This window comes from Oryctolagus cuniculus, chromosome 19 (genome assembly GCF_051225735.1).
Source record: "Oryctolagus cuniculus isolate XC-2025 breed Fujian yellow rabbit chromosome 19, ASM5122573v1, whole genome shotgun sequence".
Classification (NCBI taxonomy): Eukaryota; Metazoa; Chordata; class Mammalia; order Lagomorpha; family Leporidae; genus Oryctolagus; species Oryctolagus cuniculus.
In genome coordinates this window covers 62,691,652-62,714,651 of record NC_142885.1, presented here as the reverse complement: position 1 = coordinate 62,714,651, position 23,000 = coordinate 62,691,652, and the positions used below count along the sequence as shown (strand labels likewise).

Below are 23,000 nucleotides of genomic sequence, written 5' to 3'. Positions count from 1 at the left end.
GGGTTCGGGACTGCCGCGCGTGGATGGAGGCCTCCAGGTGGGGGCGCTGGAGGGCGGAGGGAAAACCCTCCCCGCCGGACTAGAAAGGCAGAGATAGAAAGAGTGACTTTGCAGCCGCAAAACCTGCACCCGGCCTTGGCCAGGGCATCAGGTAATGTCGTCCATGGCGCTGCTCACGGCCGTAGAATGTTACCCTTGGGAAGACCACGAAGGGCCTGGGAGGCCAGGACTTAGCCAGCAGCTGTCATTCCACGGCCGGCCCTCTCCTCACCTATCACCTGGCTCCTGTAGCGAGGAGTGCTGTGTCTGCCTCCCCTCGGGAGCCCAGTGTGGCCCTGGACAGCGTCCTTGTCGCCTGGAGAGCCCCTGGAGGACACAGCAGCATATTGGGTAAGTGTGACAGCCAGGGCTCTGTGCTGTGTAACAAACAACTTCAAATGTAGGGACTTAAAAGGGGTCAACAGGCCAGCCCGCCGAGCTCCCTGCTCAGACCTCACGCAGCTGAAATGCGGGTGGGAGCGGCTGAGGCCTTCGCAGGGCGCCCCGGGAGGAGTGGGCTTGCAGGCTGCGGGCAGAAATCAGCGGCTGGCCGCCCTGGGACTCGGCTCGCGCTTCCTGGCCAGCTGCAAACTGGGGGTGCCTCCGTCTTGTTGAGCGTGCAGTCTCTGCTGTCCCGGGTGTCCTCCAAGCTCAGGTGTAACAGGTAATGAGGTTGCCTCCTGCCCCCACGTTCAGGTCAGGTGATTTGGAATCTTTAATTACATCTGCAACTCCCTCCATGACAATGCCTAGCTCAGTGTTTGAATATCTGGTTCACTCCCCCAGTGCCCACAACAGCCAGGGTTGGGCCAGCCTGCAGCTGGGAGCCCAGAACTCCATCCGGGCCTCCCACATGAGTAGTAGTGGCCCAAGCACTTGGGCCATCCTCTGCAGCCACTCGCCGTGTGCTGATGGGTGTGCTTCCTGCTGTAATTAGTGTCCCCGGAGCTGCCCTGCCCACGGCGAGACCTGCTTTGCCGCCGTAGGCGTGACAACGGCGTTTCTCCCTCGTCCACGTTCTCCTCCGCACTGGCTGGTGGAGGGCCCTTTAAGGAGAGGGAACTTGTTGGCCCCAGAATCCCGGCCTCTGCAGTTTGGCAGACTGGCCCAGACTTGGCATGGGAAAGAAACGTCAGTGGGAAAAGTCTGTTAAACCGTGTGTGTGTAGCCTAATGTATATCCAATTCAAACACACACGTCATCACACACGGTGCCATGCATCTAACGAGCCCGGGTGGGCGGTGCTGGAAGAAGCAAGTCCACTGCCGTGCGCTCCCTCACGGCACAGCTCACAGAGGATACGGCACCTAGCCTCGGCCTTTCTGGGGAGGCATTTCGCCACGACCACCCTGTTTATCCCCCAGTCATGAGCCTTTAGCACTGAATTTGCTTGAAAACCTTGTGAAATTATTTATGGAGAAAGAATGAGGGATCTTGGGTAATGGGAAAGCAACCGGCCAGTTTTGCAAAAGTTCCAACATGGGTGGTTTATAAGTAATTGGAAAAACATGTCTCTTCTCAGTTGATTTAATCCCTCTCACAGCGCCGGCCCAGGGCCTTAAGTGTTCCCAGAAGGTTTCAGGGCGTAATGGGCTCCCAGGGTGGTCACTGAGTGACAGAGGGGACCCCCTAGCCCAGGGCCCGTGTCTGTGGGTTCTTTGGGTGTTGCCAGCTCAACCTGCCTGAGCAGGGGCTCCGTCTGTGCCCCGTCTTCCTAGCTAGGGCAAAGGGAGCGGTGCCGGGGCTAGCAGAGCTTGGGGATTTGTTCTGGCTTGAAACTTAGCCTTTGAAGCGAAAGGTTGTAGAGGCAGAGTTTGGGGCCCCAGCAGGAAAGGGAGACAGCCAAGGTTTAAGTGCCCGGAGCTGAGGACCTCAGCACTGGGGTCCTGCCACTCTCTTGCAGAGCGGTTTTCAGAGACGCCAAAATGGATGGCCCTTACTCTCTCTTCCTCCTTGGTGTTCTGGGTAAAAGAATGTTCCCAAGGACACATGATCTGGCCATACCTGCCGGCATTTGAAGTGGGGGAGCCTCAGGCCTGGCTCACCCCAGCCGCTCCCTGCCGTAGGCCCTGCAGAAGCAACAGGCCCCCAGGGCGGTGGGGTGCGGCTGGCCACGTCCTGCCTGGCTGGCTGGCTAGTCTTGGTCCCCGGGCTTCACCTCCTGAGCCACTGCAGCGTCCTTTACTGGACGGGATGAAGGACACAGGTCCCCAGGGGGGCTTCAGGGTGACGCGTGGCCTGCGGAGCCCCTGCTGCCCGCCCCTGCAACCTAGGGTGATCCGCTGTTCGTCTGGTGGCTCTGTGGTTTCCTCTCGCTGTCCCCACTTCCTTCATGGAACCCCAAGAGTGACTTCGCAGGAAAAGAAGGGGCTCTTGGATCCCTGAGCGCAGCTGGGAACGGCCGTCCCACCGCCCAGGCTGCTTGGCACCGAGGGGACTGGGTTGGGTTGTGGCTTTGAGTCCCTGGGGCCAACTGCTGAGTGCAAACACCACCCCTGCTCTTGCCTGGGAGACGCCCCAGCACTGTGGGGCCTGTGCTGCTCAGGACGGGCCTCCTTGCCGGGCTGCGCCAGGAGGGCAGTGGGCAGGGGTCTGGGCAGGACAGGGCATCCTGGCCCTTCGGCACTGGCCGCTCGTGTCGCCATTGATGACGCGGTTACGTGAAGTGGACCTGCTCCTGAGAGGCGGGCTGCTCCTCACTCAAATGGGGCTGGGAGTGGCTTCGAGATGGGTGCTCTGGTTTGGTGGCCCCTTGGCTGGCCGGTCCCTGCCTGCCTGGAAATCCTGACCTGCTCCAGCTGCCTGAGAGCCGGCGACAAGGGGCTGTGAAGCGGGAACCGCGGCTTCGCGGGTGGGACACAGCGCGAGGTGAAAATGCAGGGTCCCTCGTTCAAAACGAAGAAGATTCCAGGTGGCAGGGGCAGAACAGCTTTGCGAACACAGGGCCCCTTCTGAGCGTGGGACCCCGACTGGGGACAGTGTGACACAGGCACTGGGCTGCAGCGAGGCAACGAATTTGGTCCCATGCCCTTTCGGGGAGGAGGCAGGCCTGGCTCCATTCTGGGCTGAGGGGCGGACTGAGTGTGGCGGGCAGAAGGGAGGCCCCTGAGGCCAGGCACCTGACTTGGATGTGTTGAAACTGATCACGCAGGTCAACACCGTCTAAAACGTGTTACGTTTGTGGTTGGGGGATGGTGCATTTCCCCTCGCACCCATCAGAAAACTGACCAAACTGGCAAACTTTGAAAGTAGATGTGTCAGTGCCAGGTAACCTTACTGCCCGTGGATGTGCCCTGCCTCTGACCTTTGACCCACAATTTCCTGCACTCACATAGCCCCTGACCTCTATGAAGACTCTATTTGTCCGTTTCCAGCAAGATTTCCAAATGACCTTAGGTTGTCTGGGAAAGGACAGGCCTGTGACAGGAGAGTGATTTGTATTCCAAGAAAATGGGATGGAGGTTGCTAAGGAAACCATTGTTTGCAACGTCTGGTTTATATAAATTGTTGCTGAAAAAGGAAAACTGCTGTTTTATTCTTTCTCCCGGATGGGGAGCTGGCCGGGAGGCGCGTTCCCTGGTAAAGTGAGTCATGGGTCGTGGGAGACACTGGTGGAACGGGGCTCCAAGATTCCTTCCAATTTACCTGCCAGGCCCCAGCCTCAGGGCCAAGGCCTCCCTGATCTGATTGGGTAGGCGCCAGCTCGAGATTGAGTGGGCGGGGCATGGAAGGAGGAATCCTGCAGAAACACATTTGAAAGAGTTAGAGAACAAGGTCTTCCATACGCCGGTTCACTCCACAGTTGGCCACGACAGTTGGAGCTGCACCTGTCTGAATGCAGGAGCCAGGAGCCCCCTTGGGGTCTCCCATGCAGGTGCAGGGGCCCAGGGACTTGGGCCATCTTCCGCTGCTTTCCCAGCCCAAAGCAGAGAACTGGATTAGAAGGAACTGGATTGGAAGTGGAGCAGTTGGGACTTGAACCAGCACCTGTATGGGATGCTGGCACTGCAGGTGGCGGCTTTACCCATTACGCCACAGTGCCAGCCCTGTATTTTTACACATTTTTACATTATTTATCTGAGAGCTCTCCTGTCCACTGCTGTACCTGCAGGTTCCCCTAAAGGCCATGGCTGGGCTGGGCTAATGCCAGGAGCCCTGAGTTCAGTCCCGGTCTCATGTGCACAGCAAGGACCTAAGCAGAGCCTGTGTTAGGAAGTGGAGTCCGGGGCACTGCTGGGGCTTGGTCCAGGGCCCTCTGACATGGGACACAGGAGTCTTGGCATCTTAACCACTAGGCTTCATGCCTGCCCCAGGTTTCACATTTAAAAGACAGGTCTTTGACATAACATAAAGGTGGGTTGTGTTTTTCTCTGTGTTTGGGGTGGGGGCACCTCAGTCTCAGGTGGCGAGTTCAGTTCATTTGCGTTCAGTGTCGTTGGTAGCATGGCCGCTGCTTGTTTGCCGCTTGCTCTGTGTTCCTGTTCCTCCTTGCCTGCCTTTGTTTTCTTTGCTCTCTGGCTCTATATCTTAGCTGTGTATTTTTGGTTGTAGAAATGTATACAGTAGGGGCAGGTGTTGTGCTGCACAGGCTAAGCCACTACTCAAGACGCCAACCTCCCACATGAGCTCTGGTTCGAGTCCCCGCTCCTCCACTTCCCATCCTGCTCCTTGCTAATGTGCCTGGGAGGCAGCAGAAGGCGGCCCAAGTACTTGGGTGCCTGCCACCTTCATGGGAGACGTGGTGGGGCTGGGGATTCTTGGCTTCGGCCTGGCCCAGACCTGGCTATTATGGACATTTGGGGAGTGAACCAGCAGATGGAAGGCTGGTCTCTATGTGTTTCCCTCCCTCTCGCTCTGCCTCTGAAACAACTAATAAATCCTTTTTTAAAATGTGCAGCTAATGGGATATATATGAATAGTAGTTCTGGAGACTGTAACACTTCCTAACCGCCCACAGTATACTGGGATCCCCTGGCCCTACTTTGGGAACAAGGTGACACAAGGCATGAGGCACCAGCACCCGCTGCTACTCCGCTGAGCCTTGAGAGCATGTACGTAGCGCGTGGTTCCACTTCCACAAAGTGTCCAGAACAGGCAAATCACAGAGACAGAGTGGGCTGGTGCTTACCGGGGACGGGCAGGAGGGAAGGAAGGGGGCGTGGAGCGATGCCTCGGGGGAGAGCGCCTCCTTTGGGACGGTAATGAACGTGGTGTACAGTTGACTGTGGTGATGATGCTCAGCTCTGGGCGTATCCTAAGAGCCTAGATTCTTTGTACTTTAAATAGGGGACCTCTCAGTACAGCTCTAGACATACAGGAGCTGGTGTTGGGGCACAGAGACAGAAGTACAGAGAGGAAGTTGTTTTTGCTTTTTTTATTTGAGAGGCAGAGAGAGAAGGAAATACAGATGGACAGAGTTCCCACCTACTGATGAATTCCCCAGATGACTGCAATGGCCAGGGCTGGGGCTGAAGCCAGGAGCCAGGAATTCAGTCCAGGTCTCCCACACGGGTGGCAAGAACCCAACTACTGGAGCCGTCAGTGCTGCGTCCTGGGCCTGTAGTCGCAGGGCAGAGACAGGACTCAAAGTCAGACACTGATCGGAACGGTGGCTCAGCCACAGGCAACACCTGTCCCTGAAATGAAGTCTCTCTAGTTACTATGAGGCTCCTGGTGTGTAACGTGTGTGTGTGTGTGTGGACTGTATCTTCCGTGTCATTGCGTTGTTTTATGTACATATGCACACACAGCACTTGTCAGGCCAATGCTGATTTAATTTCTAGGGCATCATAATATGATTGAGTATCTAAGAGTTAGTTCTTCATTGGTTTTCTCAGAAATTTGCTGGTTATTGTGTATGTGTTTGTTGTTGTTGTTTTTAAAAATGTATTTATTTGAAAGAGTTACACAGAGAGAGGAGAGGCAGAGAGAGAGAGAGGTCTTCCATCCACTGGTTCACTCCCCCAGATGGCTGCAACAGCCAGAGCTGTGCCGATCCAAAGCCAGGAGCCAGGAGCTTCTTTGAGGTCTCCAACACGGGTGCAGGGGCCCAAGGACGTGGGCCGTCTTCTACTGCTTTTCCAGGCCATAGCAGAGAGTGGATCGGGAATGGAACAGCTGGGACTCGAACTGGTGCCCATATGGGATGCTGGCACCACAGGTGGACAGCACTGGCCCCTGAGTATGTGGTTTCTTTTTTAAGATTTTATTTATTTATTTGAAAGTCAGAGTTATAGACAGTGAAAGAGAGACACAGAGAGAAAGGTCTTCCTTCCACTGGTTCACTCTCCAAATGGCCACAACGGCCGGAGCCATGCCGATCCGAAGCCAGGAGCCAGGAGCTTCTTCCAGGTCTCCCATATGTGTGCAGGGGCCCAAGGACTTGGACCATCCTCTACTGATTTCCCAGGCCACAGCAAAGAACTGGACTGGAAGAGGAGCAGCCAGGACTAGAACCTGCGCCCATATGGGCTGCTGGCACTGCAGGTGGAGGATTAACCTCCTGTGCCACAGCGCCGACCCCAGTGTGTATGTGTTTTAATTCAGAGAACTTTAGAATCAGTTTGTCTATTTTAATTAAAAAACTATGTATTAATATATACCCACAGAATAAGAGAGGGAAGAGATGTATAATTTGGGGCATGCTCGGGCTGACTTGCCCCAATTGGTAGAGTTGGAAACATACCAGGGGATTCCAATTCAATCCCATCAAGGTGGCATGTGCCAATGCCATCTCACTACTCCAAGTGATCAATTTCAGTTCACAATTGATCATAATGAAAGGACTAAGAGTCAAAGGGAGCACATAAACAAGTCTAGTATCTGCTAACACCAACCGATAGAATAAATAAAGGGGAGAGTGATCCAACATGGGAAGTGAGATACTCAGCAGACTCATAGAATGGCAGATGTCCTAAATAGCACTCTGGCCTCAGAATCAGCCCTAAAGGCACTCGGATCTGGCTGAAAAGCCCATGAGAGTATTTCAGGCATGGAAAGCCAAGACACTCTGGCAAAAAGATCTCTGTGAGTGAGATCCCAGTGGAAAGAACAGGTCTTCAAAGAGGGAGGTGCCTTTCTCTGAAGGGAGGAGAGAACCTCCACTTTGACTATGACCGTGTCTAAACAAGATAAGAGTCGGAGAACTCAAGGGGCTTCCATAGCCTTGGAAACTCATAACTGGTGCATAGGGAGATTACTGATGCCATAAACAGGAGTGTCAATTGGTAAAGTCAACAACAGGAGTCACTGTGCACTTACTCCTCATGTAGGATCTCTGTCCTTAACGTGCTGTACACTGAGGCTTAATGCTATAACGAGTACTCAAACAGTATATTTCACTTTGTGTTTCTATGGGGGTGCAAACGACTGAAATCTTTACTTAATGTACACTAAACTGATCTTCTGTAAAAAAAAAAAAAAGAAAGAAATTATCAATTCCCAACTTGACTCTCACTGGGATTAAACATGACAATAGGTCTGATCTGATTTCATCATCATTTAAAAAAAATCATCTATTATTTTTCACTTTATGTTTCTGTGTGGGAGCAAACTGTTGAAATACTTACTTAAGGTATACTAAGCTGATCTTCTGTATATTAAGATAATCGAAAATGAATCTTGATGTGAATGGAAGGGGAGAGGGAGTGGGAAAGGGGAGGGTTGTGGGTGGGAGGGACGGTATGGGGGGGAAGCCATTGTAACACATGAGTCGTACTTTGGAAATTTATATTCATTAAATAAAAGATAAAAAAAAATAAAAAAAAAGGATAACAAATAGAAAAAATATATATATATATACCCACAAATGCACATATATCCCTCTGGAGTATTTTTATTATATTTTATAAGTTCACTTACTTATTTTCATTTACTTAAAAGATAGAGTGACAGAGGGAGCTTGCATCCACTGGCTGATTTCCCAAATGCCCAAGCGTGGACGTCCATCTGGGTCTCCCACTTGGGAGGTGGTGCTTCAAGCACTAGAGCTGTCACCTGCTACTTTTCGGGGTGCACATTGGCAGGAAGCAGGATCAGAAGCAGAGGCAGGACTCGATCCCTGCCACTCCGATGTAGGATGGGGGTGTCCCAAGAGGGGGCTTAACTCCCTCTACCACAGTGCCTGCCCTGCGGCGTTTTTACTGAGGTCATGTTATGCATAGACTGAATTACTGAATTTATGGACAGGTTTGGTCTGTAACACATCTATGTACTGTAAAAACCTCCCGTCTGAAGCGTTTCCATTTCTTGGCTGTATGGAGTTGCAAAGTTGTCGTCCCGACAACTTTCCCTGTGCCCACTCGCAGTCGCTGCCTGTCTCTCCCTCCAGCCCCACACACTCACCAGCCCACTCTGTGTCTGACACGTGCAGTACACAAACGGAACCACACACGGCCTTGTCTGTCGCATGTGGCTCCTTTCACTTAGCGCCATGCGTGTGGAATCTGTCGGCACTGCAGCACGCGTGGTGCACCCTTCCTTGTTGCTGCTGCGTCACGTCCCGTGGTGTGGGCAGACCACTGCTGGCATGGGCCTCATCACTCAGTGGGCATTTGCAGGCCTCTGTGTGAGCACACCTTCATTTCTTGGGGTGGACACCCAGGAGCAGAATGGCTGGGCCATCTGGCCGGTTTGTGTTCACCTTTTAACAAGCCGCCAAGTCACCCTCCAGAGGAGCCACGCCATTCTGGGTTCCCACCGGCTCGGGCCAGGGTTCCATTTCCATTTCCACCAGAAAGAGACTGAACCCTATCATGCAAGGGTGGGACACGGCCTCTGTCTGTCTCCCTTGGACCGAGGTGTCCTTGTCTGTCCTTTATCAAAAGGAATTCCCTGAATTGAGGGAGTGATCCAGCTGGTCCTACAAGGTTTTTGGTTTTTTTTTTTTTTTTGACAGGCAGAGTGGACAGTGAGAGAGAGAGACAGAGAGAAAGGTCTTCCTTTGCCATTGGTTCACCCTCCAATGGCCGCCGCGGCTGGTGCTCTGCGGCCAGCGCACCGCGCTGATCCGAAGGCAGGAGCCAGATGCTTCTCCTGGTCTCCCATGGGGTGCAGGGCCCAAGTACTTGGGCCATCCTCCACTGCACTCCCTGGCCACAGCAGAGAGCTGGCCTGGAAGAGGGGCAACCGGGACAGAATCCGGCGCCCCGACCGGGACAAGAACCCGGTGTGCCGACGCCGCAAGGCGGAGGATTAGCCTAGTGAGCCATGGTGCCGGCCCCCTACAAGATTCTAATCATGAACTCAGAAAGTTGCTCCTCCGACAGACACAACCCTGCTGGCCGGCATGCACTGAACCTGCGGCAAGGGAGCAGGGGTCTGAGCGGGCAGGGCAGCCTCTCCTCGGGGGAAACTGGCTGTGCTCCGACAGGACTCTTCCCGGGTGCAGAATTTGCCTTTGTGCCAGGCACCCCGGGCAGCCCTGCAGATTGTATGTATTTTGCTGCTTTTATTTCTGGGAGTTGGGTTTCTCTGGGGTACTATTGAAAAAGGATATTTTCTTCAGTTAATGTTCCTCTTTGCTGTTTATGTGTAGGAAGGCTGTTTGTTTTGCTCTATTACTTTGTGTTTATGGATTTATTTATTTGAAGAGCAGAGTTGGAAGGAGAGGGAGAGGTGGGAAAGAGAGGGAAGGAGGGAGGGAGGGAGGGAAGGAAGGAGAGAGGGAGAGAGAGAGAAATCTTCCATTGGCTAGCCCACTCCTCCAAATGGCTGCAAAAGCTGTGGCTGGCCAGGCTGAAGCCAGGAGCCTGGAACTCCATCCAGGTCTCGCACATGGGTGCAGGGGCCCGGATACTTGGGCCATCTTTTACGGTTTTCCTAGGCACATCTGAAGTAGAGCAGCTGGGACTCCAACCAGCGCTGATATGGGATGCCAGTTGCACCGCAATGCCGGGCCCTTGTTCTCTTTTTTTATTTTATTTATTTGAAAGAGTTACAGAGAGAGGGAGGGAAGGAGGGAGAGAGAGAAAGGGGTGGGGAGAGGGAGAGAGAGAGGTCTTCAATCCGCTGGTTCACTCCCCAGATGGCTGCAATGGCCGGAGCTGGGCCAATCCGAAGCCAGGAGCCAGGAGCTTCTTCCAGGTCTCCCACATAGGTGCAGGGGCCCAAGGACTTGGGCCATCTTCCACTGCTTTCCCAGGCCATAGCAGAGAGCTGGATCGCAAGAGGAGCAGCCGGGACTAGAACCGGTGTCTATATGGGATGCCGGCGCTTCAGGCCAGGGTGTTAACCCGCTGCACCACAGTGCCGGCTCCGCCTTGTTCCACTTCTTTTTCACCTGAGCCCTGTCTCAGTCTTCAGTTGCTTCTCTTGGATTTCCCAGAGTAAGCCTAAGTATTCCACCCTTTCTTTTCTCCTTAAATGTGTTGCCTTTCTCCTCGCCTGCTCTATCAGGTACAGCCTCCAAAACTGGAGCAGTGGCGGGGGCGTTTGCTTCCAGGGTTTCACGGATGTTTCTGCTGCTTTCGTTGGCACAGATGCTGGGTTCTGTCTTGATGGGGGTGTGCCTGGCTGCGTGATTGTACCCTGCAGGGAAGGCTCCCTCTTCATAACCGGATAAGAGTGTTGGTGCTAAGTAGTTAATTCTCCACATCCATGAGGATGGTAGTTTGTTGCTGTGGATTCGTTCTGAGAGGAGGAGCGTGGTGGGGGCAAGAGGTGCAGAGTCACCACACAGACCCCGCGTGTTGGGTGAAAGTAGGCCAGAGGCTAGCAGCCGGCAGACTCATTTATTTCAGTTGCTGCAGCAGCTTATATAGCTGAGGCAGCCAATCCGGTCAAGGGGCGGTCTATGCCCTAACCAATCACACCCTGTTGCCAGGCAGTTTCTGAAGCCATCCAATCACAGCCTGTTGCCAGGCGGCCATCTTGGCATGGCCTTCTTATTCCACCACAGTAGTTGTCTTCTCTCCTGTCGGAATGTTCATGAAGTTAGATGTCCTCGTCCCACTGTGCACGTGTCCCTTGGTTCTGGGGCCTTCTTTCCCACAATTGCTCCTATGGGATTTATCTTTTGGGTTGCTTTGGCATTGATTTCTGCGTAGATGAGCGTGCTCAGTGCCTTGCCTTTGCTGCGCGATAATTGTTGGTCTTTGACATCAACATCCTGCAGTGTCCCCGTGAAGACTCTGACGCCTTCCTCTCTGTCTGGGCAGTTGAAGGAGCCTTCACAAGGCCTGGTGGACTTCACCTGCCGATGTCCCAGCCCGGGGTCCCAGGCGCTCCCTCCCCCATGCCTCCTGACCACGTGGCTGGGGAAAGGTAGGATCCAACAGCTCGCCCACTGCCTCCAGGTGGGGCTGCTGTCCTGTCCCTGGGCACTTGCTGGTACTCCCCCCCCCCCACTCTAGGTTTCCAGGTTTGCTGGCACAGCCAGCGTGGTCACCTTAAGACTTTGCTCCTGAAGACGCGAGCCAGCCTGAGGCCGCCACTCTGCTGTTCCCGGATGTGGGCGTCCATGATCTCAGAGAAGTAGGCCCGGTGAGACACTGCTCTGCCCCACGCCGCCCAGAAGCCTGGAGGCCTGCCTGGCTGGGAGGCGTCCCAGCGGCCTCCCTGCTGCCCACTCCCTCTGGCTTCAGAGAATATTCCAAAGTCGAGGTCATCACTGGAGCTGACTCAGTTTTCCTCGGATGTGCGTTGGTTGCGTCGGTTGCCTTCCTCGCTCAGATGGTGGGGGAATGAGAGCAGCGCCCCCACCCCACCCCCAGCGTTTCTGCTGCAACGTCTGGCTGCCGTCCACCACCACGTGGTCACTGGGTCGGGACCTCAGCTCAGGGCGAGGAGGACAGCCGGGCAGCTTGCCTCCACCTCCGCTCTGCCCCGGTCGTCCTGCCCGGCGGTGTGCGCAGCTCACCCCCACTACCCCGTCTCAGAAAACATCTTCCAAGCCTCTTTCCTTTTTCCTTCTCCATTTTTTCTGCTTGTAGCAAACAACACAGGACACGCAGTCTGCCGTCCTCACCGTCTCTAGGTGCACAGTTCTGCCTGTGTCTCCCCAAACCCAAGCCCCGTCCCTGACGTCAGCCGCTGCAGCCTCTGAGCCGCCCAGGCTTTCTCGTGCGTGGAGTGACTGCTCTAGGCGCCTCTGAGCCAAGGGCTCCTACAGTGCCTGTGCGGTAGTGTCTGGTTTATTTCCTCCGGCACGACGTCCTGCAGGTTCACCCGTGCCGTCCCATGCACCCCCAAAGGCTGTGTGGACACACCTCGTGTTGTTGGCATCCATGCCCTCTGTCCACACGCTGACCCACTTCCTCCCTTCCTAACTCTGTTTTTTAAAATTCTCAAGACAAACAGCCTGAGGATAATTATAAAGGGAATTTTAAAAGAATAATCAGGCGCGTGTTTGGCTTAGCGGTTAGGACACCCTTGTCCCACATGGAGGTGCCCAAGTTCACTGCCCACCTCCAACTCCTGACTGCCCAGGGCAGACCCTGGCAGGCAGCAGTGATGGCACAGGTGACTCGGCCCCTGGGTTGAGTTCCTGCCTCCCAGTGCTGGCCTGTGCCAGGCCTCTCTGTTGCAGGCATTTGGGGTGTGAACCAACAAAGGGAGCCATCTTCGTATCAAGTAAATAATAGCAGAAGGGAATGGCTACAGAGTCGCTACACTTGGGGGATGAGCGGTTCCATCCCTCTGTTTCCCTCTCAACGTTAGCCTGCAGCCAGCCTTTTTTTTTTTTTTTCAAGATTTCATTTATTTATTTGAGAGTTAGAATTACAGACAGTGAGAAGGAGAGACAGAGAGAAAGATCTTCCTTAGGTTGGTTCACTCCCCAAATGGCCGCAACGGCCTGAGCTGTGCTGATCTGGAGCCAGGAGCTTCTTCCAGGTCTCCCACGTGGGTGCAGGAGCCCAAGGACTTGGGCCATCTTCTGCTGCTTTCCCAGGCCACAGCAGAGAGCTGGATAGGAAGTGGAGCAGCCAGGACTAGAACCGGCACCCACATGGATGCCGGCGCTGCAGGCGGACCTACTGCGATGGCCCCAGGCAGCCAATCCTCCTGCAGTCTTTATGCAGGCCTGTTCTCTGCTCCTCTTCAGTCTTCTTCCAGGTTAAGTTGTTGCCTACGTTGGACTTTTTGACAACTGAGTCCAACATTGTGCATCCAGTTACTATACCGCAACGTAATCATTTCCAGGTTGCTCTTTGTACTGTTTCATCATTTTGAATAATGCAATTATTTTGAGATTTTTTTGTACTGATTTCTATTTCCCTTCCCAGCCTCCTGGGTTTCTGGATAAGGTCCCAGGAATGGGCTTATTCGGTCAAAGGAGTGAAGGGTTTAAGGCCAAAAGCAAATCCGTGCTGGTGCTGACTGGAGTGCACATCCCAGGAGTGGAGGGCACCGGGCTTGCCGCCGGGCCACCTCTGGGTGTTAGGTAAACACCCACAATGCAGCACTACAGAGGAAGGTGGGATCGTCCTCTCCCTTCACACTGATCACCAGCGAAGCCGAACGTCCCCAGGGGCCGCCCCCACCATGCCGCTTCACTCTGCATCACCTGCTCGGTTCCCGTACCAGGTCAGCTCCTGGGGCCTCGATGATTTTTTTCGTTTGTAATTGCTCTTTCTATGCTGTGGGTGTCAGTATTTTCATCTTCTGGATGGAGGCATTCCCTCTTTACATTTTGTGCATGCACACGCACGCACACACACACACACATGCACGCAGCGTTGCTGTCAGATTTGCCTCGAGTTCAGAGAACTGGCCTCCCCTCCTGCCGGTGCTCAGCCCTTCATCAGCAGAGGGAGGGAGACAGGGCAGGGAAAGCTGCAGTTTCCTTTCTCGACTGGAAATCCTGGGTGCACATTTGCATCCCACTTGGAACTGCCCAGGAGGCCCCCTGCACCCCAGGGACTTGCCTTCCCTGGTGAACCGTCTCCTGCATTCAGACTCCCAGGCCGAGTTCCCTGTGGGTGCCCCGAGGAGTACTTCTCAGAGTTGTGGATGCGTATCTGATGGTGCATGACATGACTTAGGGGTGTTTTGGACAAGCACTACGTGCTGCAGCTTGCGACACGGCTAGTGTGATTGGCGGGCTATGGCCCAAGGCTATTATTGCAAAAGCAGAAAATGGGTGCTGGAGCTCGGGTGGCCCTGGCTGTTTGGTTGCATGACCTTGGGTAAATTCCTCAAAGTTTCTGTTGCTTTTGATAAATGGAGTAGTCTATTGCTCATGGGGTCATGGTGAGGACTGTGGCATAGCAGGTAAAGGCACCGCCTGCAGTGTCGGCATCCCACGTGGGTGCCGGTTCGAGTCCCAGCTGCTCCACTTCTGATCCAGCGCTCTGCTATGGCCTGGGAAAGCAGTGGAGGATAGCCTGAGTGCTTGGGCCCCTGCATCTGCATGGGAGACCTGGAAGAAACTCCTGGCTCTGGCCATTGTGGCCATCTGGGGAGTGAACCAGTGGATGGAAGATTCTCTCTCTCTGCCTCTCTGTAACTGTTTTTCAGATAAATAATTCTATTAAAAAAAAAAAAAAAAAACCTTTCAAGGCACCCAGAGCAGCAGGGGGTCCTTTGGCTGTGACTTAAGACAGCAAAGAGCCAGCGAATCCAAGCAGCCACCCCTTCCCTTCCCTCCAGCTGCTGGGCATCGGCAGGGCCGGCTTCCTCTCCCCACTCGCTCTGGAGTTCCTTCTTCCACACCACGCACCCGCTGTGCGGCAGGGACTGGTGTGTGGCAGTGGGAACCAGAGGCAATTGAGTCTGAACACTTCATCCTTTGTTCTGGAATCTGGATTTTTTTTTTTTAGATGTCTTTATTCATCTGAAAATCAGAAATCTTCCATCCGCTGTCTCACTCCCCCGAGGGCCTCAATGGCCAGGGCTGGGCCAAGCTGAAGAACCAGGAGCCTCTCCCAGGTCTTCCACATGGGTAACAGGGGCTCAAGCACTTGGGCCATCTTCTGCTGCTTTTCCCAGGCCATTAGCAGGGAGCTGGATCAGAAGTAGTGCAGCTGGGACTTGAACCAGCATCCAAGTGGGATGCCAGCCTTGCAGGCAGCAGTTTTTACCTGCAACACCATAATGCCGGCCCCTTCTGGAATCAGGAGTCTTAACAGCACCAGTGAAAGGCTCAGTGGAGAGAGGGTACTGATGGGTAGGTTTCCCAGGCACCCAGCCCCCAAATGGTCAGTCCCACCAAGCCGGTGGACACGTTCTCGGATCCTGACAGCTTTATTTTTTGGTTGAAAACTCAAGGGAAAAGCTTGCCTCTTGGAAGAAACTGTAAAACTGAGTGCTGTATCCCAGGCCTGAGCTGCTAGGTACCCACACCATGTGTCCCCAGAAACCTTCAGCCCCCATGCGTCCACCCCAGGGGGCCACTCCCCATTCAGGCTCCTGATGAAGGGGCTTGGGGCCATCAGTTCCCCTTAAGGAACCTCAGGCCTCATGAGACCCCTGGAGCCAGCAGGGCAAGCCAGCCCCGAGCCGCTGGGGGAGCCCCACTTCGCGTGTCTCTCCCTCCACGTAGCTGCTGGGCCGGCGGGAGCAGTTGCTGGCGGGCAGAGGCAGGGCGCGCCCAGACCAGGTGGAGACTTCGTTCCCCACCCCCTTCCCTCCCCCCCTAGAGCGTCTTCAAGTTGGCCAACATCTGCTCTCGCATCTGAGCAAGTGCGATTTTTCTGGCGCCTCGTGCTGGTGGTGCCCTCCGAGGCAAGAACACTGAGCTGGCTTGAAATCCGTGGCGGGCCGGCTTTGTCAGACTCTCACCCTGCAGAGGAGAGAGGGGAGGGTGCTGTTGGCTGGAATCACCCTGGGACAGCCCCCCTCCACCACCTGGCCCCCATCTGGTAGGAGCAGCAGGCGTGGCCCGAGGTTCCCAGCACCTGCGGGTCTCATGCAGCCTGCTGAGGCCCTCGCCCCAGGTCAGGCCCTGCCGCGGGCGCCCAGAAGACAGGACTGAGAGAGGGTTCCCAATGGAGGGCAGGGACCAGGCTGAGCCTCAGCACACGGGGCTCCAGCAAACACAGGGCAGGGGCGACGCCTGTTCCTCCCGAAGTGAGAGCAGCAGCCCAGGTCAGGAAGGTCGCGTGGGCCTGCGGGTGGCCCGGGAAGGGTTTCTCAGAAAAAGCCCTGCCCGCTGGCTGTGACGCTCTCCCTGAAGCCTGGCCCCAGGGAGGGTCTGGAGACCGCTTCTGTCAGCAAGTGAGTTTTGAGTCTTCCTTCCCAGTGCCTTGGACTTGATCCTTACTGAGTGTGTGCGGTCAAGTCGCCGTGCGTCTGGGGCAGCCGCGCCTTCTCCCTCATGTTACAGTGGCTGCTTCCTGGCCCATGTGACGGCCGGGGGTATGCACCACACACGTCAACTCACCAGTGCAGGAAGCCCCTGCGCAGCCCTCACTTGCCAAGAACACTATTCAAAATATGGCCACTGGAGAATTTTACCCAATGTCCTTTTTTTTTCCATCTGTTTCAATTATATTTGTTGCATTTCTTGCAGATACACTGCACTGTGAATATAGTTCCAGTTCCCTCCCAAAACCCACAGCCTGTGTGTGGTGAGCCCAGCACCTGTGCCCACGTGAGTCTCCCATCTACAGCTGTGTGAGCTGGTCCGTGCACTCTGACCTTTGTCTCTTTAAGAGTCGTGGTTGGGTTTTGTATATACAACTACAGCATGTCTTGTATCGCCATGCCTAGCACAGATTAGGTACTCACTAAATAATTTTTTAATTAAAAATGTTTAATTGTGGTAAAATACACGTCACATAAAATTTACCAGGTTAGCCCTTTCCAAGTACTGAGTTCACTCGTGTCATTGCATAACCAATCTCTAGAACTTGCCAGCTCTTGCAAAACTGAAACTCCGTACTCGGAAAACAACCCCTCGCTGCCTTCCACCAGCCCCCTGGCAACCACCGTGCGTCTACACGTCTACCTCCAGTACGTGGAATCCTGTGGCATCTGTCTTCCCAGAACTGCATCACATCACAAGGCAGCGTGCCCTGGACTTTGAGCGTCCGTGGCATGGCCACAGCACATGTCGTGCAGCCCATCCGTCCGCCAGTGGACACTCAGGGTGTGAGTGGACAGTGCAGCTACTGTGCCGCTGTGAACAAGGGCCCATCGACCTGGGCAGGAGGCTGCTTTGCGTTTTTCTGGGAGAACACGCCCAGCAGTGGTGCGGCTGGGTCACAGGGTGATTGCGTTGCCGTTTGACAAATGGCTGCAGTTTTCCGCGGCAGCACACAGGTGTCGCACAGCGGGTGTGAGCTGCGTGCTCACTGTGGGTTGGACTTGGATCCCAGGATTAGTGATGCTGACCATCTCGTTAGCTTATGGGCCGCTCACGTATCATCTTTGGAGGAATGTCTAGTCCAGCAGTCCTTGGTGTGTTTTTGAACTGGGTTTCCGGTTCGTTGCACCGCCGGAGTTCTTCCTGTACCACGGATATTAGTCTCTCATCAGATACGATGTGCAGAGAGCGGCTCACCTTCCACACGTCCCCCCTTCCGGCTCAGCGCCTCCCCACGCAGTCCCGTTTGTCTGCTGGCTGCCTTGATCTGTCACGAAGCCCCCCTCTACCTTGGCTTCTAAGACTTTGACGGCTTTAGGTCCTGATCTACTTTGAGTTACTTGTACATGATACAAAGGCACTTCCTTCCTTCCCAAACAGCACTTGTAAAAGACGTGGCCGCCTGACCACCTGCGTGAGAGGTTATTCCAGCCCTGCCTCCTAGCCCATCCGTGAGTCGGTACCGCCCTGCTTTGATCACATAGCTTTGAAACTGGGACAAGTTACACTCGCGACTTTGCTCTTCAGGAATGTTTCAGGTATTTAGGGTCCTCCGGGCTCCCGTAGGAATTTTAGGATGGATTTTTCTATTGCAAGAAAAAATACCATTGGGATTTTGCTAGAGGTTGCACAACTCACTTATTAAATTCTCGTGGTTCCATTGCTGACCCAGTTACTTGAATCTCTTATCAGCCCATCTAGGTTGGTCAGTGCTGATCTTTTAAAAGCAGCAAATCTGGGCTTTGCCGATTTTCTGTTTCTCTACGTCCTATTTCCTTCGAGTCTGCACTACTGACTCCTGCCAGGTGTGGGCTTCATTGTCTTTCTCTCACTTAAGGGGTAAAGGTAGGTGGCCAGTGTGAGACGCTTCGTTGTTCTTTATTTTCATTTTAGTTGAAAGGCAGAGAGCCAGAGCTTCCATCCATTGGTTCACTCTCCAAATGCCTACAACAGCCAGGGTTGGGTCAGGCCAAAGCCAGTTGCTGGAACTTGATCTTGGCCTCCTGTATTGGGGGGAAGGACCCGACTCTTTGGAGCCACCACCTGCTGTCTCGCAGGGTACACTTAGCACAAAGTTGGAGCGGAAGCAGAGGAGCCGGGACTTAAACCCAGCACTCTGAGGCGGGATGTGAACCAGAGGGTGAAGCGTGTACTGCTGTCCCCCCGCCTGCCCCTCTTGTTGTCTCATGTGGGCATCTGCTGCTGTGAATTTCCCTCGTGGCTCGGCTTTGGCTGCACCCCATGCACTGGAGTGTGTTCTTATGTCTCAAGATGCTTTTTAAAAAAAATTATTTCAAAGAGTTACACAGAGAAAGAGAAGTAGAGAGAGAGGTCTTCCACCTACTGGTTCACTCCCCAGTTGGCCGGAGCTAAGCCAATCCGAAGCCAGAAGCTTCCTCCGGGTCTCCCACGTGGGTGCAGAGGCCCAAGCACTTGGGCCATCCTCCACTGCTTTCCCAGGCCATAGCAGAGAGCTGGATCGGAAGTGGAGCAGCCGAGACTTGAACCGGCGCCCCTAGAGGATGCCGGCACTGCAGGCAGCAGCTTTACCCACTACAACACTTTCTCATTTCCATTGTGGTCTTGTCTTTTATCCATTGGCTGTCTGGAAGTGTGTTGTCTGATTTCCATATATGATGAGGTCTTAAGCACATTGCCTGTGATGTTTGTATCTTCTCATTCCATTTTCCAGGAGGTTTTTGAAGCACCCTCACATGGGTGGATTTCCCAGTCTTCCTTCTGCTACTAAGAGTTCTGTCATGGGGGCTGCCACCTGCAGTGCCAGCATCCCATACGGGTGCCGGTTTGAGGCTCGGCTGCTCCACTTTTTTTTTTTTTTTTTTTTTTGACAGACAGAGTTAAACAATGAGAGAGAAAGGTCTTCCTTCCGTTGGTTCACCCCCCAAATGGCTGCTACGGCTGACGCTGTGCCGATCCAAAGCCAGGAGCCAGGTGCTTCCTCCTGGTCTCCCATGCAGGTGCAAGGCCCAAGCACCTGGGCCATCCTCCACTGCACTCCTGGGCCACAGCAGAGAGCTGGCTTGGAAGAGGGGCAAATGGGACTATCGGCGCCCATATGGGATGCCAGCGCAACAGGCATACAAGGTTTCAGCTGAGTGTTTTTGTGGGGCGGGGTGGAGGGGACTCCCTCGTCGGCCACCTGCTGCTGTCACTCTGTCTTGCCCTGGATTTTGCCCAAGGAGGTATCAGCCCCTCGTCTAGCACCGAGCTGTCCCGCCAGCAGGGGGTTCTCCAAGTCCTGGAACCATTTGGCCACTCCGGTGTGGGGGGTTGCATGCCACCCTGAGTTCCAGGGACTCGTCCCCACCGGCTACTGTGTCCTGTTTGCTGGCACACATCTTTATGTGTACTCTCCCGGCACATTAGCACATCTGTGTTTACATCAACATAGTGCACGTCCAAGTTCAAGGGCGCAGCTGGCTTCTCATTTTCTTCTTGCGCAGGGACCTTGTAGGGTGCCGGTGTGCACACGAGATGGGGTGGTGGCTTCCTGTGCCACTGCAGCTCTGGCGAGTGCCAGCAGCTTGCCTGGAAAACTCTCCGGGCCGGGCTTTTTTCTTTGTAATTTTCAAAGACTCTCTTTGGGAGTAAATAAGGTTTGCAGGAAGTTGCACCGATCACACAGAGGAGCCCTGTGTGTAAGCTTCCCTGGTGTTCTATTCTCACAATGATATTATGAGAAGCCAGACAGCATGCGTGGGGGGGGGGGGGCGGTTCCTATGACACGTTGTCATGTTTCAACGGGTACCACTATAGGACGACGTCACCTCCCCTCACTGCCCGTCCTGGTCACAGCCACCCCACTCCCAACGAGTGCACCCTCCAGTGTGTCTTTTCAAGAATGTCCTTGGAATCACAGAACGTGACATTGAGCTATGGGCTTGCGTCGGCAGAGTGCTCTGCGGAGCCGCGCCTCAGGCACTGGCTCCTTTCTCTAACTCTGGGAGCCCACAGTCTAGGTTTACCACACTTGGTTTAAACCTGCACCAGCAGCATCCCATGTGGACAGCAGTTTGAGTCCTGGCTGCTCCACTTCCACTCCAGCTCCCTGCTAATGCTCCTTGGGTCCCTGCACCCATGATGACCCAGATGAAGCCCCTGGCTTTGGCCTGGCCCCGGCTCAGCTGTTGCAGCCACTTGGGGAGTGAATCAGCAGATGGGAGATCTCTCTCTCAGGCTTTCAAATTGTGAATTTGCCCTAAGAGGGGTCTTCAGAAAGTTCATGGAAACTGCCTATTATGAAAAAAAAAAACTAAGCATGGATTTCAAATCCTTTGCCTCCAGGCAAACATCTTTTAATTCCATTTTTCTCTGAGTGTTTTAATGTATCCTCATCTGTCTTCTTGGGTGAAGTGTTTCCATGCACTTTTTCTTAAAGATCCATCTATCTGAGTTACACAGAGAGGAGGAAGAGAGAGAGGTCTTCCATCCACTAGTTCACTCCCCATTTGACCGCAACTGTGCCAATCTGAAGCCAGGAGCTTCCTCCAGGTCTCCCATGGGGGTGCAGGGGCCCAGGCACTTGGGCCATCCTCTACTGCTTTCCCAGGCCACAGAAGAGAGCTAGACTGGAAGTGGAGAAGCCAGGACTCGAACCGGCACCCCTATGGGTTGCCAGCACTGCAGGCAGTGGCTTTACCAGCGACACCATAGCACCGGCCCCTCCATGTACTTTTAAGGTTTGTTTATTTGAACAGCACAGTAACGCACAGGGATAGAGAGAACTCTTCTGTCCACTAATTTACTCCCTAGGTGGCCACAGTAGCCAAGTTCAGGCCAGATGGAAGCCAGGAAATCCAATTGAGTCTCCCCTGGGGGTGGCAGGGGCCCAAGCACTTGGGCCATCTTCTGCTACTTTCCTAGGCACGTTATGAGGGGGCTGGACCGGAGAATCCTGTGTTCCGATAGGACAGGCAGCAGCGTCCCCGGCTGTGCCCCAAGGCCAGCACATCTCCAGGCGTGGTGCCCCTTCTTTTACTCAGGTATATTGTTTTGTTTTTTTATTTTGTTTTTTGACAGGCAGAGTGGACAATGAGAGACAGAGAAAGGTCCTCCTTTGCCGTTGGTTCACCCTCCAATGGCCACCGCAACCGGTGCACTGCGCTGATCCGAAGCCCGGAGCCAGGTGCTTGTCCTGGTCTCCCATGGGGTGCAGGGCCCAAGCACTTGGGCCATCCTCCACTGCACTCCCGGGCCACAGCAGAGAGCTGGCCTGGAAGAGGGGCAACCGGGACAGAAACCGGCGCCCCGACCGGGACTAGAACCCGGTGTGCCGGCGCCGCTAGGCGGAGGATTAGCCTAGTGAGCCACGGTGCCGGCCTACTCAGGTATATTGTGTACTGGGTGGTGGGTTCTCAGAGCTCTCTAGATATTCTAGGAGGAAACCCAGGTCAGATAGGTGGCTTGCGAACATTTTCTGTGTCCATCATCTTACCGTGGTCCTTCACAGAGCCACCCTCTCTCCTGCAGACGAAGCCCAGTTTCCGGATCTGTCTTCTCCTCTCGGGGCCCTGCTTTCGGCCTCACATCAGTGACCCTTCCCCGGGCCGGGCCTCGCGCTGTCCACAGGTGCTCAGGCAATGATGGAAGCAACCCCTAGGTCACCGGGAGGCTCATCGGCCTGGTCCCACCCAGGACCTGCACTTCCTCCCCAGCTACTTGGTGGCTTTTCCAAATCCCCCGTGGAGCAGGGGTCGTGGCTCTTGTGTGCACCTCGCATCGTCGATTTGGGCCGTGTCCCCTTTTTCTCCTGTTACCCTCCTGCTCCGTGTATTTCCAGCTTTGCAGGCCACATGGAGCTGAGTTTTCCTCTTGAATCTTGAGCCGTTGCACCGGGCCTAGAACCCAGGTGGGCATAGCCCTGGTGGCTGCTGGGGGAGGCTGGGGGACTCCTCACTCTTCCTGGAACAGGGTTCTCCTTCTCATCCTCCTTGAAACATCTGGGCGCATTGCTTGGCCTGTGGTTTCCCTAATGCCTGGTGGCGGGGGTCTTGGGAGCAGGCGCTCTCTCCCCCTCGGCTTCACTGCACCTCCATTGTCCTGTGGCTAAGGCTGTAACTCTTCCCATTGCTGGACATGATTTTGGTGCGATGCTGCCTGTGTTTCAGTTTTATGTTTTCAGAAGTGTTGGCCACCAAGGCCAGTCTCTGAAGGGGATAGGGTTGGAGGCTCCCGCCAGGGGAGGCTCGGGCCTCATGGTTGGCGCCCATTCTGGTCCCCACAACGCAGCCTGTGGTTATCAATGCTCCAGGCCATGCGGAAATGTATGACACCACTCACAGATCACCCAGAATTATCAACGTAAAAATGAGCCTGCTTGCGGGGGCCAGCACGGTGGCCTGGCCAGTTAAGCCACCATCTGCATCACTGGCATCCCTTATGGGTGCCAGTTCAAGTCCCGGCTGCTCTACTTCTGATCCAGCTCTCTGCTGTGGCCTGGGAAAGCAGTAGAAGCTGGCCCCAGTCCTTGGACCCCTGCACCCACATGGAAGACCCAGCTGAGGCTCCCGGCTTTGGCCTGGCCCAGCCCTGGCTATGGTGGCTGTTTAGAGAGTGAACCAGCGGAAGGATGATGTCTTTTATCTGAAAGTCAGAGATACAGATAATGAGAGAGGGAGAGTTAGAGAGGAGAGACAGAAATCTTACATCATCTGGTTCATTTTCCAGATGGTCACAAGGGCCAGGCCAAAGCCAA

At 54.5% G+C, this 23,000-nt stretch overlaps 1 protein-coding gene and 1 long non-coding RNA gene across 4 annotated transcripts in view; one reads left to right on the top strand and one right to left on the bottom strand.

The window, feature by feature from the left end:
* Positions 1-249: 249 nt before the first annotated feature.
* LOC149120622 (uncharacterized) lies at positions 250-22,960 on the top strand. 3 transcript variants are annotated; one of them, XR_016226227.1, is made up of 5 exons: positions 253-390; positions 11,153-11,301; positions 11,391-13,563; positions 16,490-16,570; positions 16,827-22,960. It is a non-coding gene; the product is annotated as an uncharacterized LOC149120622 (long non-coding RNA). The 3 variants fall into 3 exon arrangements; XR_016226228.1 differs by lacking the exons at positions 11,153-11,301; positions 11,391-13,563 and having other exon boundaries at positions 250-390; positions 17,666-22,960; XR_016226226.1 differs by lacking the exons at positions 11,153-11,301; positions 11,391-13,563 and having other exon boundaries at positions 250-390.
* The window catches only part of APOLTP (apolipoprotein lipid transfer particle homolog), a 101,287-nt gene continuing 93,493 nt past the window's right edge, over positions 15,207-23,000 (bottom strand). The window contains exon 67 of the mRNA XM_089321691.1: positions 15,207-15,760. Within this exon, the coding sequence (XP_089177817.1) occupies positions 15,756-15,760 (5 nt within the window). The 3' untranslated portion in view covers positions 15,207-15,755. The remainder of the gene's footprint in view (positions 15,761-23,000) is intronic.